At 53.7% G+C, this 14,941-nt stretch overlaps 1 protein-coding gene across 2 annotated transcripts in view; it reads right to left on the bottom strand.

The window, feature by feature from the left end:
• The window catches only part of RPTOR (regulatory associated protein of MTOR complex 1), a 103,769-nt gene that overhangs the window by 5,709 nt on the left and 83,119 nt on the right, over nt 1-14,941 (bottom strand). For both annotated transcript variants that reach the window (XM_048323528.1, XM_048323529.1), the window contains 7 exons: nt 13,221-13,335; nt 12,642-12,766; nt 11,327-11,431; nt 7,779-7,826; nt 2,506-2,612; nt 641-768; nt 481-567 (listed from right to left, as the gene is read on the bottom strand). In XM_048323528.1, coding sequence (XP_048179485.1) covers nt 481-567; nt 641-768; nt 2,506-2,612; nt 7,779-7,826; nt 11,327-11,431; nt 12,642-12,766; nt 13,221-13,335 — 715 coding nt within the window. The remainder of the gene's footprint in view (nt 1-480; nt 568-640; nt 769-2,505; nt 2,613-7,778; nt 7,827-11,326; nt 11,432-12,641; nt 12,767-13,220; nt 13,336-14,941) is intronic.

Below are 14,941 nucleotides of genomic sequence, written 5' to 3'. Positions count from 1 at the left end.
GGTCTGCTGTTCCTTAATGGCCAAATCCATTCCTGCTGCTCTGGCTGCAGTATTTACCAGGCAGCAGGAATGGATTTAGGGAATTGCACAGGAATCCTGCCCAGGAACGTGCCCGATAGAGGCACCATCCACCTTCCTCCTCTTGTTCTCTCCCAAATGACCCCACAGAGACGTTGGCAGTAAAGGCCCCCCACCACAAGATATTGTATACCCAGCTCCTGCTTCCCTCCCCTCCTCCCCACACACCTTGTGATTCCAGCACCTTGTTTACTCCCAAACCACACCAACGGCTTCCCAAGGAAAGCTCCACATCCCTTTTTGCCTCCTCTCCACCGAGTTTGGAGCAAGAGTTAATTACTGAAGCAAATGTCAAACTCAGGAGCTTTGCCCTCTCAGCTACTGGAATACCAGGGACAGGATTTAAAGGGAAAACCAAACTGTGGGTAAGGGAGAACATCTCAGGAGCGCAATCCCGTGTACCTGACGCTCATGATGTTACCCTCGGGGTGCTTCTGCAGGTAGGCCTTCACCACCCAGGCCGTGTGCTCTCGGTAGGTCATCACTCGGCTGGGGACAGAGGGACACGTGTGAGCTGAGGAGGACACAGGAGGCCCCCGAGCCCGGGCAGGACGGGCGTTACCATTCACTGAGGGCCATCCTCCTGTCGAACACGCGGATGGAGCCGTCCCCCAGCCCCGCCACGATCAGGGAGCGGTGGGAGTCACAGGACAGGCTGGTGACACAGCTGTCAGCCCCTGTGGGAATGTCCTGCCGAGAGAGCACACAGACACCACGGCGTGGCTGCGGGGCCCTAAACCAAGGTCCTCATCCCCATCCTCACACCCAGCAGCGTGAGGCAGCTCTGGTGCCCCCGAGCCCCACCAGTGACCCTTTGGCCCCTGGCAGCTCTGCAGCCCCGGCACAGCCCCAGAGAAGCCAGGCAGTGCTGTGCCCCCTCCCGTCCCTGCTGTGGCATGGATGACAGGGACATGCAGCATGTCTCATTAGTGACGCCAGACACGGCGTGTGTTGGGGAAGTGACATGGAAAAAGGCAGCTGGAGCTGCAGGGACAGCTGTGCTGGGAACACGCCGGGCACCCATGCTGCCACTTCCCCTTTTTTGCTTCTGGAGGCAAAAGAATTGCTCAGAATAATCCCTGTGCCTGTTGGAGGAAAAACACTTTCAATTAAAACTAGTAAAAAAAGCTGAGCAGCTCTGCAAAAGCAGAAATGACAACCCTGGAATCATGGAAGCGGTTTGGGTTGGGAGGGACCTTAAAGCTCCTCTCATTCCACCCCCTGCCATGGGAACACCTTCCACAGCCCAGGCCCGTGTGCAGGAGCCCCGCCGGAGCTGCAGGAGCTCATTCCACACTTCAGTGCTGTTTGTGCCTCTGTGCAGATTCACCTCTGGAGCCGCTCCAGCCTGGGCTGAGCCGGGAGAGGCACCAGGCCTGGGGCTGCTCCAGCCTCTGCCCACCCCCAGCTCCTCCTTTGAAGCAGCAACACTCAGCAGAAGTGCAAATGAAGCACTTGTTCCTCCAGCTCCAGCCCGAGTGCTTCCAGAGGTGTGGGATTTTGTAGTTCAAGGAGGGAAGCACCTTTATCCGCCTCGATTATTCCTGCTCTTTGTGCTGATTCTCACTTTCCCAGTTACTGAGTCAGGAAGTTCCAATCACTTGAATTTCAACACCCAATCTTTCCAATTAAAAAAAGAAACAACATGTTTTTAGATACTTTCGGTGCAATCATTAATCATCATCATTTAAAAGATTTTCACCTCCTCAATTTTGCTGCTCCCTAATTTGCATAGAAAAAATAATATGTGAAAGTAATTAAGATGAACAGAGGCTTAATTATCCTGCATCGCAGGGTCAAAGTGTCGCAATTAATGTTCATCCAAGGGTAATTAATTTCAAGAAGCTTTGAAAACTCCACTTCCTTTTAATTCCAGCATGGTGCCTCCAGTCTCACCGCCCAGCTGCTTCTCCTTGGAATTTCTGAGAAACTTCCGTGTGACTGTGGCTGACACGAACTCTGGCAGGGCCTTTTCCCTGTTACACGGCACAGAAAGCTGTGGGTGCTTCCACAGGCTTTTACACTATTTCAGTTCCATGTTAATGTGAAATCCAACCTGAATCCCAGTGCCCGCTTCTGCATCCCAGTGCCCGCCTCTGCATCCCAGTGCCCCCCTCTGCATCCCAGTGCCCCCCTCTGCATCCCAGTGCCTGCCTCTGGACTGCACAGCCTCACCTTCCCCGAGCATTGCTGCCCACCCAGAACAGCACAGCAGCTTCCAGGAGAGCCCTGACATGCTCCCTGAGTATCTGCGTGGTTTTACTGATCTTGGAACGTGGCCCTGGGGGAGGGGGCAGGGGGGCAGGGCAGCAGGAGCTCCAGGACCTGGCAGCTCCTCACAGAGCAGGCTCAGGCGCTCTGGGGCACTGGGCCCATGGGAGGTGCTCCGAGAGGGAGAAGGTGCTGGGACAAGCACGCAGGTGTTACCTGTACTTTCATTTCCCGATCCGTGTCCCAGATCCGGATTATCCTCACGTCTCCCGAGGTCATCAGGAGCCCGGTTTCTTGTTCCCAGTCCACCACCATCCCTGCTCCTGAGACACAACAAGGCAGGGATGCAAATCAGCGCCAGCACGGGCAAAGCTGCACTCCTTGGAGCATCAGCTCTCCTGACCTCGTGTTCCAGACACCGTCAGAGGAAACGTAAATTACACACACAGACACCCCACACATCCTCCAGACAGGACTGAATCAGCTGCTCCCAGACTGGAGTCCAAACTGCCTCTGCCCCCTGGTCTGAGTGAGCGCTGAGAGAAGCCGAGCACGGCCGCTCCCTGTGGGAGGGGAGCACAACTTCCAGGAACTGCTGGGGCTGCCAGGGGTCAGCGCAGTGCCCAGCACTCAGGAGAACATTAAATGCTGATCGCAGAGACTCAGCTGGTGCCACCTCACACAGCACGACCTGAGAGCTCCTGGACTGACTCCTTGTTCTGTCAGAAAGATGTGGGAGAGGTTCCTGAAAAAGGAACAGCCAAATCAGGGCTGCAGTAGAGTGAATTTAACAGCTGGTGGGAGCACAAACCAGTTTGCTGCACAGACAGGTAAGGAGGGGGACACCCTGCAGTGACAACAGCTCAAACACCCTCACAAGGAGCTTTTGCTCCTCATCCCTGAGGGCACAGATCAATCTCCAGGGGAAGTCCAGGACAGCATCCCATCCACGCTGCATTAAAAACACAAACAAAAACCTCCGGGAGCACCACAGGAGGGAACCAGAGAAGAACTCCAGGCTTGGTGTCTGTTTCCAGCCCCTCGAGCAGGGCAGAGGCAGCAGCAGCATCCCTGCCTTTCCTTGCAGCATTCCTGCCTCTCAGAGCAGAATTCCTGCCTCAACAGCAGCATCCCTGCCTCCCAGAGCAGTTGTCCACCCTCTCCTCTGTGCCAAAGCGAGTCTCTGGTGCTGAGCAGTGTTTCATAACCACACAACTGGAGTCAGAACCCTCTGCAATGCATCAGGACTGCAGCTCCTGCCCCGAGCACTCAGTGCCTTCAGCACCATCCCCGTGTCTCCACTCCACAACGTGCTTGTCCACAAGGTAAAAACGTGCATTTGTCTGGATTTACTGCCAGGAATTATCCCCAGCAGGAAATTTAAGCCTGCCCCAATATGCTCTTTTGTCACCAAAGTGCCACAAGTACCTTGTACCAGAACATCCATGGTTACAAAGCACAAAGGAAGCAGCAGACATGTCTACGAACACCGAGTTCTCCTCCAGCACGACAGAATGACCTTGTTTTGCACAGCTTCAGAGAAAACATTCTGCCCCTCTCCCCTTCCTAAGCATCACATCCGAGCTGACTCCTGATCTTGCCACATCCATGGAGGAGGTTGCTGTTGTTTATTGACAGTCCCTCACCTCACCGCAGGAAATTCGGGGCTCTGGGCTGATCTGGGAGCTTGGATCTTTGTCTTTAGGCAAATGGATTGTTCCTTCAGATTGCCTGGCAGCTCGCAGGGCTGGAGAGCCCAGGCAAGCAAGCAGGCAGTGATGGAGATGATAAACACCACTCAAGTGTTTGCATTTGTCATCTGTTTACGGCCCATGTGACAGGAGAAACCCGGCAGCTGAGATGGATCTGGCCATTACCACCCCTGATGGAGCTCAACAGGCAAAGAGCTCCGAGGCAGATCCAAAGCTCCCAATTTCCCAGGAACATTCCCCAGTTTGAAGACAAGGTTTCTGTCTGATCAGCACCAAATCCTGCCCAGCTGCGGTTCCAGGGGCTGCTCTGTGCAGGGGGACAGGGAAGAGGAGTTTGGGGACAGAGGTGGCATTTTTGGTGCCTCTCTTGGTGTGCCACGTCTGTCACTGAGGATATTCAGCAATGCCATCTAGAAGGGCAGGGAAAGTCTCATTGAGGGGAGACGCTCTAGAGGGATTGCACAGAGATTCCCATGAGAGACAAGCAGATGGAAAGGACACGGGTTCACCCCCAACCAGGCTGGAGAGAAAGGAGGGAGATGGTCATGGAATCCTGGAATGGTTTGGGTTGGGAGGGACCTTAAAGGTCATCTCATTCCACCCCTGCCATGGGCAGGGACACCTTCCACTACCCCAACGTGGCCCTGGACACTTCCAGGGATGATGCTGGGTATGGGGTGGCTCGAGATCCTGCACCTCCTGCCTTTCTTATTAAAACCTAAATAGTCCAGCTCAGTGATAACTGCTGCTCCCTGGAAGAGAGAAGAGCAGGATCATCCCAAAGCAAGGATCTGCTTGGAGGCTGCAGAGGTGCCCGTGCTGAGCCCTGGGCTGGGGCTCTGCTCCCGCTGCACCCCAGTCATGCCCTGACCAAAAAGGGAACACAACTGGGAACGCTGAACCAGAACTCCAACCTGTCTGAAGAGAAGAAAAGCCCTTGTACAGAAATGTCAGTCACTTGGAAGTGTGTGAGGGGAAGGAAAGCTTCCTCCGACTGTGAAATGTTCCATCCAGAGCTGGCACTCACAGTATGGAACGAGACAGAAATAGCTGAACTATTTCTATGTACAAGCAAAGGTTTGCATGGCAGAGATGATACAGGATTGGCTCATGTTTCCATGCTCAATTCATAGTATTTTGGGATGAGGAGCAAACGGGGGATTGAATACTAATGATCATTTCCTTTTTAATTAACAGAGGTCCTACTCCAGGATGTTACAACTGAGCCTGCAGCCCACCCACCGGGCCTTGGCTCCTGGGCTTGGCACCTGAGCTGCTCCTCAGCCTCTCCTGCCCACAGGTGCTGCTCTGAGCACCTGCCCAGCCCCGGAGCTGGCTCTGAGCTGGCACCCTCACACCTCCTTACAGGACCAAACAGGGCCAGTGCTGTCGCAGCCCCTGACACAGGCCACTGGTGGAATCCTGGTGCTCCCAGAAGCCACGAGCTGCAGAAACCAGCCCTGCACTGCTGCAATGCATCAGGAGCTACGAGCACAATCTTCCCCACAGGAATATTATGTTCTTAGATAATGAGCAACAAATCTTCCACAGCTCAGGGAAAGGAATTTTTAAATGTCTGTGGTGGAGATGTTGTTGTTTCTTGGTTTGGGGTTTTTTGTTTGTTTCTGAGTCTTTTAAAGCCAGCACTGGCAGTTGTGTATGGCTGAGTTTACACACACCAACAGCTGTTCCTGAAGGTGGAACTTCCCATGGCTGTTCCCTCAGGACTGCCCCTGAGCCAGAGATATTTGCCTGGATGAGACAGTTCCATGGATAAATTCCAGTACTAATGTGGTGAAAGCAGCTGCGCTCCCCTGTAACGTCACGGGAACGTGGCCGCTCTGTCCTTGGCATTTCAGTGGAATCAGGAATACCTACATGGAACAAAGTATAAAAGCATCCTGGGTTCTGACTGATCATTTTTTAATCAGGGGCCCTCCTGGTTGGGCAGTGAAGCACATCCCTGCTTTAATTTCCAGGAAGCAGTGGGAGGGTTGGATGACCTCACTCGTCATTAATTTCTACAACATCCTCTCAAAAAGTGTCACCCTCCTCCTGCCAAGGACTCCGCAGTGAGGGACAGCAGGAGCTGGGATGCTGGGAATTCAATTAAAAGAACACAAACCCCTGGAGCTGCGATTTCTCCAATGATTTTATTGCCATAAAATAATCTGCCCAGAACTGCGTCGCTCCCCCCGAAATCCCCACTCCTGAAAGGCATGATGTGGACTCCTGGGAGATGTGGGAAACTTCCCTGCCATTCCCTCTGCCCCTTGGTCTCCAGGATGAGCCTGAGTCTGATCCCTTGACCAGTTCCTGGTGCAGGTTGGAGCTGTCCCCCTGCTCCAGGCCCCATCCAACCTGGCCTGGGACACTTCCAGGGGCAGGGCAATATCTAAACATTGCTGAGGTACTTTGCTGTCAGGAGAGCACTAATTCCATACATTTTTACAGTTCCTCAGAGAGAAGGGGGAATGCTTGTGCTGCCTGTGCCACCAGATGCAGCTGGAGAAGGCTTTTATGGAGCTGCCCTGCCCGTGAGCCGGGGCTGCCATGGCCTGGCAGCAGCGGCATCGATCCGGCTCCGGCATTCCCTCAAACTGCTCCCTGCCCGGCTCACTGAGCGGGAGATTCCCTGCAGCCAAGTCCTGCTAATTTTAGCCTTTGCTGGGGGATTTCGGAGCCAGCCACACATCAGCTCTGCTCAGTCCTGCCCCAGCTCCCACAGCTGCAGAGATTTGCTGAACTCCACTAACGAGCTCTGAATCAGCCCCCGCCAAGAGCTGGGGTGATTAATCAATACAGACACAGCCAGCTCCGATCAGTCAGCAAATATCAATAATTGAGGCACATCCTGAGGTGACGATGTCACCACGAGCAGCCCCGGATGGATCCCCGGGATGCCCTGACACATCCACCACCTGCTCCCTTGGGAAAGGGGGTCAGGATCCAGAGCCATGCAGACCCTGCACAGCCTCTGTGGGTGAAGGCTGGGGACTTCCTTCACCTTCCCTCCACGTGACAGAGTGGAATTTGTGACATTATTAGAGTCCCAGAATCCCAGAGGGGTTTGGGTGGGGCACAGCTCATTCCATTCCACCCCTGCCATGGGCAGGGACACCTTCCCCTATCCCAGGTTGCTCCAAGCCTGTGTCCAGCCTGGCCTTGGACACTGCCAGGGATCCAGGGGCAGCCACAGCTGCTCTGGGCACCCTGTGCCAGGGCCTGCCCACCCTCATAGGGAAGGATGTCTTCCACAGATCCAACCTAAACTTCCCCTCTTTCCTTTTTGGCTGATCTCTGCCAAGGGTCCACAGTTCTGAGGTTCCTGGGAAAGGCTCCTCAGCATCTCCTTTCCACAGGACCTTTACAGCCCAGGTGTGTTCCAAATAAACCCCAGCCAAACCCACAACAGCTTTATGGTGGTTCCCATCTCAAACACTTCTATCCAGGGATGCTTTGAAACCTCCATGGAAAAGAGAGACTCCCAAATCCCCCCACACCTCCTGTGGCTGAGGGAGCTCAGAGAGGCTGACATGAAGATTCCCTTATCCCTTATCCCTGTGCCTGCTCAGGGAGCACAGATTCCTCCCTGCCTCCCTCAGGGCTGTCCCGGACACAGACACAAGGCAGGGCATGGCAGAGGTGGAAGCGAAGCTTCCTGGGAACCACAGGCACCCAGCACTCATCCAGCCACGCCAAAACCCCAAGCAACCCCCAGAGGCGGCCAAGGAGCTCCTGCCCACCCCCCCAGCAGGGAACAGGAACAGCACTCACCTCCCTGCTTGCTTCTGTCCAGATAGATGGACACCCTTCGGGCCAGACCTGTGAGGAGACAGGGAGCAGGGGTTGGTGCTCGGGGTGAGTGGTCAGCCAGAGCAAAAACCAGCTTAAAACAAGGACTAGAAAATTGAAGAAAATTGTTCTCAGATTGAAGAACACGAACGAGAAGCAGCAGCACCCAGAGCAGCACAGGCCTCCCTCACCCACTCCAGCACAGCATTCCTGGGAAGCCAGCAGCCTGTGCGTGGAGCCAGGCTCTGGCTGGCTGACAGCAGCACAGAGCTGACAGCTCGGCAGGAACAAGGAGCCATCCTCTGCCTCAGCTGGGCCCTGCTCTCCAGCACATCGAGGAGAGACAGACGGAAAGGCGAGTAGCTCCTGGGATCTGCACCAACCCGTGGGAGCAGGAGGCTCCTGCCATGGGAGGTCAGGGTTTCTGGGAGGGCAGACAGGGAACCAGCACCCTCAGAGTGCAGACAGCTCATGGGGGCTCCCTTTGCAGAGCTCCTGAACGGGGAGTTCCCCTCAGACATGGACTGGATTTGCCATGAAACCCCCAGACAATGGGAGCAGAGCAGCAAAGGGGCGAGAGGCACCACAGCTCACCCTGGAGAATCACACAATCATGAAATGCAATCCCAGAGAGGTTTGGGTTGGAAGGGACCCTAAAGCCCATCCAGTGCCACCCCTGCCATGGGCAGGGACACCTCCCACTCTCCCAGGCTGCTCCAAGCCCCAATGTCCAGCCTGGCCTTGGGCACTGCCAGGGATCCAGGGGCAGCCACAGCTGCTCTGGGCACCCTGTGCCAGGGCCTGCCCATCCTCTCCTGCACAGGGAGCTCCAGGTGCTCAAGAAGGGACCCAGGCAAGCCCTTCAGAAATCATCTCCTGGGTCCCTTCACAGGCTGGAGAAGGAAAACCCTGCAGGAATCTGCTGGGAGCACTCCAGGAGCTGGGGGGGAACAGCTGGCACTTGGTCATCCTGAGCCAGCTGGGCACACTTGGGCATTTTCCCAAATTCCAGAACCGTGCTGCTTTCAAGGACAAAGCCACTCTGCCCACGGAGCTGTGGCTGTTCCCTTGTCCCAGAGACACCACACTGCTGTGGCACATCTGCTCGTGCTGCTGTGCGAGAGCTCGCACCAGGCCACGGTCCCTGTGCTGCTCCACAGCCTGCAAACATCCTTTTCTATGGAAATTGCCTGAATTCCCAAAGTCTCCTGCTGCGAAAGCACAGCTCCAGAGCACGTCAGGACAATGTTCTTCCTACGCTGCTCAAGAGAAAATGCTGCGTTTCCCCCCTCCTGGAAACCCCAGGAGGCTCAGGAGTTGTGCCTTTCCCTCGGCTCCCTCCACCTCTCACGCTGGAGGTTCCCAGCCCCCGCCTCACACAGGGACCAATCCTGCTTTCAACACACTGATTCTCATTGCAAGGAAATTTCTTCTTGGTGCATCAGTTCTAAACAAGATCAGAAGCAAAACACCTCACACAGAACAAAGAGGGGGCCCAGTGCCGAAATCCAGACCCACCTACCCCGAGTCAGCTCCTCAGAGCAACGAGCTGGGGCCAAGCTGATCCCCAACCCGGCTGTGCCAGCCCAGATCTGACCTCCCAGTGGAAATGTGTGAAAGTTCTGTGCCTGCCCCGGGCTGCTCGGCCTCTCAGGCAGCCCCTGGGTGTGCCACTGTCCATCTCCCATCGCTCAGACAACCCAGGGCTGCTTTTCAAGCTTCCAAAGGATGTATTTAGGTGTTACATATTCCCCTCCCCTTTTCCAAGGGGGCAAATGGCCCAGGAAAGTCATGTTCTGGCTGCTCTCGAGAGCAATTCAGAGGTGAGTGTGACATTGTGACACAGGGGAAAAGCTGGGAGAAGAGGGAAGGAAATCAATAGTAGGAGCAAACAAACTCCAGTAAAACTCCTGAGCTCTGCAGCTTCAAAGATGCATCCTCAGTTTCCTGAGCCAGTGCTGGACCACAGCTGTGGTCTTGGCAGCAGATGACTCTGAAGACTCTCATCTCCACGGGGACTTGCTCCACTTAGCTCTTTTGAAGTGGCTACATTTATTTCTCTCTCCACAAACATATCTGTCCTTCTCTTCTGCCCAATCTGCTGGGAAGGTGGACACCAAAGAAAACGGGCCCCAGACTGCTTCAGTCCATAAGGGAAAGAAAAAGCCAAGGGAAAAAAAAAAAACCAATCCGAAAGAGAACAGATTTAAAAGTTTCCCCAGTCCTGTTTTGGCAGGTGCAACCATGCAGCTCTCAGAGCTCTCTCATCTGAGCCTGTTCTGCAGTGTCAGACCCTGACAATCCTTTCTGGGTGTTAAATCCTGTCCAGAGCGAGGCACAACCAGCACAGGCTCTGCCCTGGCACAGTGCACATGGAAGGGAAGGCAGGACAATGGGACTGGGCTGAGGGAGTTCCAGGGTCAGCATCCTCCCTGCCCAGGATCAGAGGCACGGCCAGGGCAGCCCGGGGGCATTCCCAGCACCAAAAAACAACATCCTGAATCCAAGGATGGGAAACATCAGCCAGCAGCCAGGAAAGCTGGGCTTTGTCAGCACAGAACTACAGAATGACACCACAAAGGGCAACCTGTCACGACTCCTGGGCACGTTGTGCCCGAGCAGAGCTGCTCACAGCAGCCCCTCCTGCTCCTGCTGCCACTGTGAAAGGGCAGGTTCTGCCATTTGCACAGCAGGCTCTGAACTTGCAGCAGCTCCTCATCAGCTCTGGGCACTGCCCTCAGCGAGGCAGAGCCTCGAGTGCCTCAAACACAGCTCCTCTTCCCTGAGAGAAACAGGGACGTGTTAAGGGAAAAACAACACACGCAAGGCAGCCCCAGGAAAATCCAATGAATAGCTGAAAGAGCTGTGTCAGGCTCCTGGGATGAACCACATCAGCTCAGAAATGAGAACTGTCAGCTTTTAAGGTCAGGATGAATGATGATGGTCATCTCATCTGACCTCCTGCACAGCATGGGCCAGGCAGCCTCATCCAGCACTTCCTCCATCAATCCCACAAAGTGCTGATTGAACCACAGCACACACAGAAAAACCTGGAGCCTTGATTAAAAATATTCAAGTGACGGAGAATTGCCATTAGAGCATTAGTACCTGATGGGGTCTGGGAAGGATGGAACATGCACCTCCTGGAATGTTGTAAAATCTCCTTTAATATCCTAAAACCTCCTGTAAAGTCCTAAAACCTCCCGTAATGTCCTGAAACAGATTTCAGGGTTACACAAACTGGTTTTCTGGCTTCATCCCATGTGTGGCTGGATGCCAAGGCTCCTTTTTACACCCTTTTCTGCCCAGTTTTCCTAAAACTCCAAGCAGGCCAATGTCTCACTGTGCTGTCCTTCTGCATGTGCCAGATTTAGACCACACGTTCCTTTGCCACCTCCCGACCCACAATAAACAGGGAAGAGAAGTGCCAAAACTGGAGCTGGGGCTAAAGGAGGTCACGGGTGCCACATGCAAAGCTGCACAAAGGCTGATTTTCACCTTCCCCCCCCAGAAACCTCAGTGGGACCCACCTCGTGTGGTTGGCAGCATGTCTGACAGCCCCTGCCAGGCTGTCACCATCTCTGGGTTCTTCTCCAGGTCTGCAAAGTTCTTCCACACTCTGATGGCACCATCGTCTTGGGGAGCACAGAGAAAGAACACAAAGCAAAGTCACTGCTGGTGCAGCTCCCACAGTTCCTTGTGCACGAGGAACAAGAGGAGAAGCAGAACTGAAGTCACACAGACCCCAAAACTCAGGGTATCGCTTTGAACACTTTTTGTTGGGAGTTGTTTTTCCTCTCTAATTTACATCCAAGAAACCTAAAGCTTTGTTCTACTGGAGCTGTTCTGGAAGAGCTTTTCTCCTCCCCTGAATAACACCTGACATTCAATGTCTCTCCATTTCCCTGACATTCATTTTCTCCAGGATTCATCTCTGTCCTCCTCACGATTGGTGCCGAGAGCCACACAAGTACCCACTCAACACGAAACAGCCCCACAGAAGCAGCAGCAGTGAGGCCCAGCCCATCAGCAGCAAATCTTTCAAGAACATTGTGTATTTTTTTCAATTTGTTTCCCATCTGTGAAACTTCTGTGCTAAGAATCGATAAATTGAAAGAAATATGTCCTAAAGGCCCTCTCAGCTGCCCTTCCCCCTCCCTTAATTACACCCAACCTGTACAGTTGAGCAGGAAGTTGGAGAAGCTGTTGAAAACACTCTGAGTGCCAGGTTTGGAATGGTTCCTTGGGAGAGCAGCAGATCTGACTCACAGCTTTACAGACCAAAGACTGGGCAAGATCTCCTCATGCAACCCCCTCGATGCAACTGGAGAGCTGCTCAGGTGATATATGGGCTAGAGAGAAACTCAGAACCACCTGAGAAGTTCGGTGCTGAAGCTGAGCCCTGCCTGCTCCATGTGGACATAGCACAAGGAACAGAAGTGGAGCTGTCTTTTGGTTGCTGCACAGTTTCAGCTCTGGCCAGCAGCTTGAACCAACTAAAATCACCTTCCTCCAGGTGTGCCACAGGAGGAGGTGACCACGACCTCGCAATGACAAGCAAAAACTCAGCTGGGAAGGGCTTCAGCAAGAGTTGGACTGGTCAGACCTTGGAAAGTCTTTGCAGCCCCTACTTGAGAGATTTCAGTACTGCCAGGAAGAATTTGCAAGTTGATCCTGGAAATGGCCTCCTGAGCTGAGACCAGGCAGGGAGGGGCAGGGAGGGAAGAGTCAGGCTGGGACCAATCCGTGGAGGGGACACAACAAGGTCCAGAACGCTCACCTGGACTGGAATTCTGCCAAGACCCCCCCGTCCTGGCCCCACTGGTGGGACAATGTGTCCTTTACCTGTGGCAGTGAGCAGCAGGGAGCAGTCCTGGCCATTCAGGTACTCCATGGCTGTGATCCGGGTGTACCGAGGGTTCCCGTTGTGGAAATAGTCCAGCTTTTCCCCTTTCTCCCAGTCCCAAAAACTGTGGGAGGAAGAAATAGCACGTGAGTTTTCAGTTCTCTGTGCAAGCTGTAAAGAGAGGCACTCGTTACCCCATTGTACCTCATGGATATCGGCTCAGCCTGGGTTTCTCCTTTGGAGTTTGGCATCATTTGATTAATGACATGTCAGGGAATCATGGAATGGTTTGGACTGGAAGGACCCTAAAGCCCATCCAGTGCCACCCCTGCCATGGCAGGGACACCTCCCACTCTCCCAGGCTGCTCCAAGCCCCAGTGTCCAGCCTGGCCTTGGACACTGCCAGGGATCCAGGGGCAGCCACAGCTGCTCTGGGCACCCTCCCAGGGAAGGATTTCAACACCTCCACCTTCTGAGAGACAACCAGGACAGAGGCCCAGCTGTCCCTGCTGTGACCCCGGGTCCCCAGCCCTCACCAGACACTGTCCCTGCTGTGACCCCGGGTCCCCAGCCCTCACCAGATGCTGTCCTTGTCGGCCACGGCGATGCAGGGGGTGAAGGGGTGGAACTTCACCACGGACGGGACGCCCGGGTTCCTGTTGAGGAAGATCTGATCATCCAGCCGGGAAATGCCTGCGGGACAGGAGGGAGCTCAGCTCACACCTGGGATGTCCCCCAGGGATGGGGCTTGGACAGCCCCAGCTTCCCAGTGCCACGAGTCACGTCCCGCTCATCCTGCCCCAGTTCTCACCAGGACACCCCCAGCACTTCTCTCCTTCCAGGAGCTTCTCAAGCCCCCCAGCTGTCTCAGGTATTGAGGTACAAACCAAGAACTGCGGTGACAAATCCTCCACCCTTCACACTGGCAAGCACAGACAACAAGCACAGCCAAACCCAGGGAAATGCCAGTTTGTGTTGAGGGAAAAACCAACACTATTTCTTCAAAATATAAAATACGAAAATACCTTTTTTTTTCCAATTTAAAATGCAGCATTTCACTGTAGCTTGTGGATTATTTATTTAACCTTCCATTTCAGTTCCCTTAAATTTTAGGTTAAGTTGCAAATGAAAAATGTATTTTCCACGGAGACCTTAAAATGATGGGTAAAGACTTTTCCCATCTTGTCTTCCAAGGAGTTTGCTATTCACAGTGTTGGGACCCCTGACACTGCTGGGTTTTGGCACTCTCTGAATTCATCACACAAACCCCTAAACCCAGGAGAAATCCATTCAGCTCAAGTTTGTTTTAGTATGCATCCATTGAATCTAATTTTCATTAAAAGCTTGTAAGTCTATTTTAATTCTTTTTAATATTTCACATTTTCATTATTTTTTTAATGAATAGTGGCATTTTAGTCACTCAGGTTAAGCAACCAAATATGAACACTGTCTAGAAAGAGATTTAACTTCTCCAGGCAAGCATGAAAAATCCCCTTCTTTGTATTCCAACAGATCTCCCAGGCCATCTCCTGGGCTCCAGGATCATTTCTCTGTTTCTCTGGTTGATGATATTCCGCAGTTTCCCGGCATGAAGCTCCACACTGCATTCACAGGAGCAGCCTCCCAATGGCAGGGCTGAGCCCTGGGCACTTCTCCTTCAGCACACTGCGATTTCCAGCTCTGTGTGCCTCAAAAAGCATCCCTGGGGAGGAGCAGCCCCCATCCCCAGACCTGCTCCCGGGAACGATGCCAGGAGCTCCTGGAATTGTGACTCCCCAGCCTCTGCTGCTCAGGGCACACGGGCAGGGATAATTGAGGAATGCAAATTCCTCAGGAAGCTTCATTAGGTTCCACTTTATTCTAATAAATTCCTGTGCTGAGAGAATTCCAGCCCAAAGCTGCCTCAGAGAGCCCTAAAAAGATGCAATCCCGGGTTCCTGGGGAGCTCCCACTGACGCAGCATGGACCCGAGGCACGCTGGGAGCAGCACACACACCATGCACACAAATATTCCAAATAAATGGGATATAAGGAGTGAACAATAATTTACAGAGCTCAGCAGAGCAGAGAACGTGAGAGACATCCCCGAGGTGTCTCCTGAGCTGGGGGGACAGGTCCAGCAGCCCCAGGGCTGGTCTGCCATGACCATGTCTGTCCCACATCAAACCCTGAGCTTGCAGCTCTGGAGTTTATCCTGCAGCATTCCACCTTCCATCCCTTTAAAAGCAGAACCTGAGCTGGTGACCAGGCCCAGCAGCTGAGAACAGAAAGGTGGGGGAGCACCAGTGACACACCTGCA

The sequence above is a fragment of the Corvus hawaiiensis genome, chromosome 19 (genome assembly GCF_020740725.1).
Source record: "Corvus hawaiiensis isolate bCorHaw1 chromosome 19, bCorHaw1.pri.cur, whole genome shotgun sequence".
NCBI lineage: Eukaryota > Metazoa > Chordata > Aves > Passeriformes > Corvidae > Corvus > Corvus hawaiiensis.
This window is presented reverse-complemented; position numbering and strand designations above follow the sequence as displayed.